The following is a 2,247-nucleotide window of genomic DNA, read 5'->3' as shown; positions in this document are numbered from 1 at the left end:
ACACAAAAGAATATACCTACCACGATTGAGGAGCACTTAGAGGAAAGTGAGCAAAACAAACAGCAAGAGAAAACATCAAAGGATTAATGATTAACGTAACTGCTTCTGCCAAAAAAATTGTTCAACCACTCCCATTCTCACATAAGCTATAGAAGCATAAGTTGGAAAAGTAGTTCTCGAAGTTTCTTAATATATACAGAAAGCTGCAGATCAACATACCATTTGAAGATACACTTGTACAAATGCCCAGCTATGAGAAATTTATGAAGGAAATACTCATAAACAAGAATAAGTTAGAGGATTTGGGAACAGTGATGTTCAATGAAGAATGCAGTACCATTTTATAGAATAAGATGCCACCTAAACTAAATGACCCAGGGAGTTTTACTATACCTTGTACTAATGGTAAAATGAAATTTGATAAGGTTCTCTGTGATTTAGGTGCTATTATTAACCTTATGCCTTATTCTATTTCCAGGAAACTAAAATTAGGAGAGACAAAGGCAGCATTGATCTCATTGCAGTTGGCAGACATGTCCATAAGATTTCCTAGGAAAATTGTTGAAGACATATTGCTGAAGATCAATAAATTTATCTATCTTGTGGATTTCGTCATTCTAGACATGGTTGAAGAAGCTAAGGACGAACCATTGATATTAGGAAGGCTATTCCTTGTAAAGTGTCAAGTTTTAATAGATGTTCAAAAAGGATAATTGATATTGTGACTAAATGATGAGCAGGTGATTTTCAACATCTTCAGTGCGATCAAGTATCCTATAGAATCAGATAGTTGTTTGTACATTGATATGGTGTATTTGGCTGTGGAAGAGACTTTTATTCTTGAGCACCCTCAAGACCACTTGGAGAACTTTCTTATACACTCACAAGATAAAAAAAAATCAACAGTTGAAGAGATAAGTCAGATCGCCTACATTATGGAGTCTATCTCACCCATCAGAAGAAAATAGTTTGAGGATCTTGGTACAGGGCCTAGTTTCAGAAAGCACCAAATCTTGAGCTCAAGCAACTGCCATCACATCTGAGGTATGCTTGATTAGAAGTGTCATCTACATTCCTTGTGATAATTGCAAATAAGTTGATTGAGCTGGAAGAGCAGAGATTACTAAGAGTTCTACAAGAACATAAAACAGTCATTGGGTGGTTTATAACAGACATAAGAGGGATTAGTCCATGGATATGTATACACAAAATCTTAATGGAAGAATAGTATAAACCAATGGTGGAAAATCAACATAGATTGAACCCACCATGAAAGACGTAGTACGAGCAGAGGTATTGAATTTGTACGAGCAGAGGTATTGAATTTCTTTGATACAAGCATCATCTATCAGATCTCTAATAGCAAGTGGGTTAGTTTGATTCATGTTTTGCCAAAGATATGATGGATTACAGTAGTGAATAATGAAAATAATGAGCTGATACCAATAAGGCCAGTTACGAAATGGAAAGTGTGCATAGACTACAAGAAACTGAACAATGCAACTAGAAAAGATCACTTTTCCTTACCCTTCACTGATTAGATGTTGGAAAGACTTGCCGGGCATTCACATTACTACTTTTTGGATATGTACTCCGGATATAATCAGATTGTAGTGGCTCCAAAAGATCAAGATAAGACTACATTAACGTGTCCCTGTGGTACCTTTGCATACGAAGGATGCCATTTGGGTTGTGTAATACCCATCCCATATTTCAGCGATACATATGGTAATCTTTTCAAATATGGTGGAGAAAATCATTGAAGTCGTCATGGATGACTTTTCAGTGTTCGATTCATCATTTGAGAATTGCCTCTCAAATTTAGGAATGGTCCTATAGTAATGTGAGGAAACGAATTTGGTACTAAACTAGGAAAATTGGCACTTTGTGGTACAATAAGAATAGTACTTGGACACGAGATTTCAACAGATGGTATTGAGGTGGATAAAGAAAAGATTTAGGTGATAGAAAAGCTACATCCACCAACTTCAGTTAAAGGAGTGCGTAATTTTCTTGGTCATGTAGGATTCTACAGGAGGTTTATTAAAGATTTCTTCAAAATTGCAAAGCTGCTTTGTAACTTGCTTGGAAAAGGACATACCATTCAACTTTTCTAAAGAGTGTTTGATAGCCTTCAACACTCTGAAAGAAAATTTAATTTTCGCACGTGTTATAGCCACACCAGATAGGAAATTGCCATTTGAGTTGATGTGCGATGCTAGTGACTATGCGATAGGGATGGTACTG

The 2,247-nt window shown here is 36.1% G+C and overlaps 1 protein-coding gene across 1 annotated transcript; it reads left to right on the top strand.

Moving 5' to 3' along the window:
- Positions 1–242: 242 nt before the first annotated feature.
- LOC111398078 lies at positions 243–968 on the top strand. Its single transcript, XM_023025033.1, has 3 exons — positions 243–333; positions 442–674; positions 741–968. The coding sequence occupies exons 1-3, from the start codon at positions 243–245 to the stop codon at positions 966–968; spliced, it is 552 nt and encodes a 183-aa protein (XP_022880801.1).
- The last annotated feature ends 1,279 nt before the right edge of the window (positions 969–2,247 follow it).

Source organism: Olea europaea, chromosome 7 (genome assembly GCF_002742605.1).
Source record: "Olea europaea var. sylvestris chromosome 7, O_europaea_v1, whole genome shotgun sequence".
Lineage (NCBI taxonomy): Eukaryota > Viridiplantae > Streptophyta > Magnoliopsida > Lamiales > Oleaceae > Olea > Olea europaea.
Note: the sequence above shows the minus strand (reverse complement) of the source record. Positions and strands in the feature narration are given on the sequence as shown.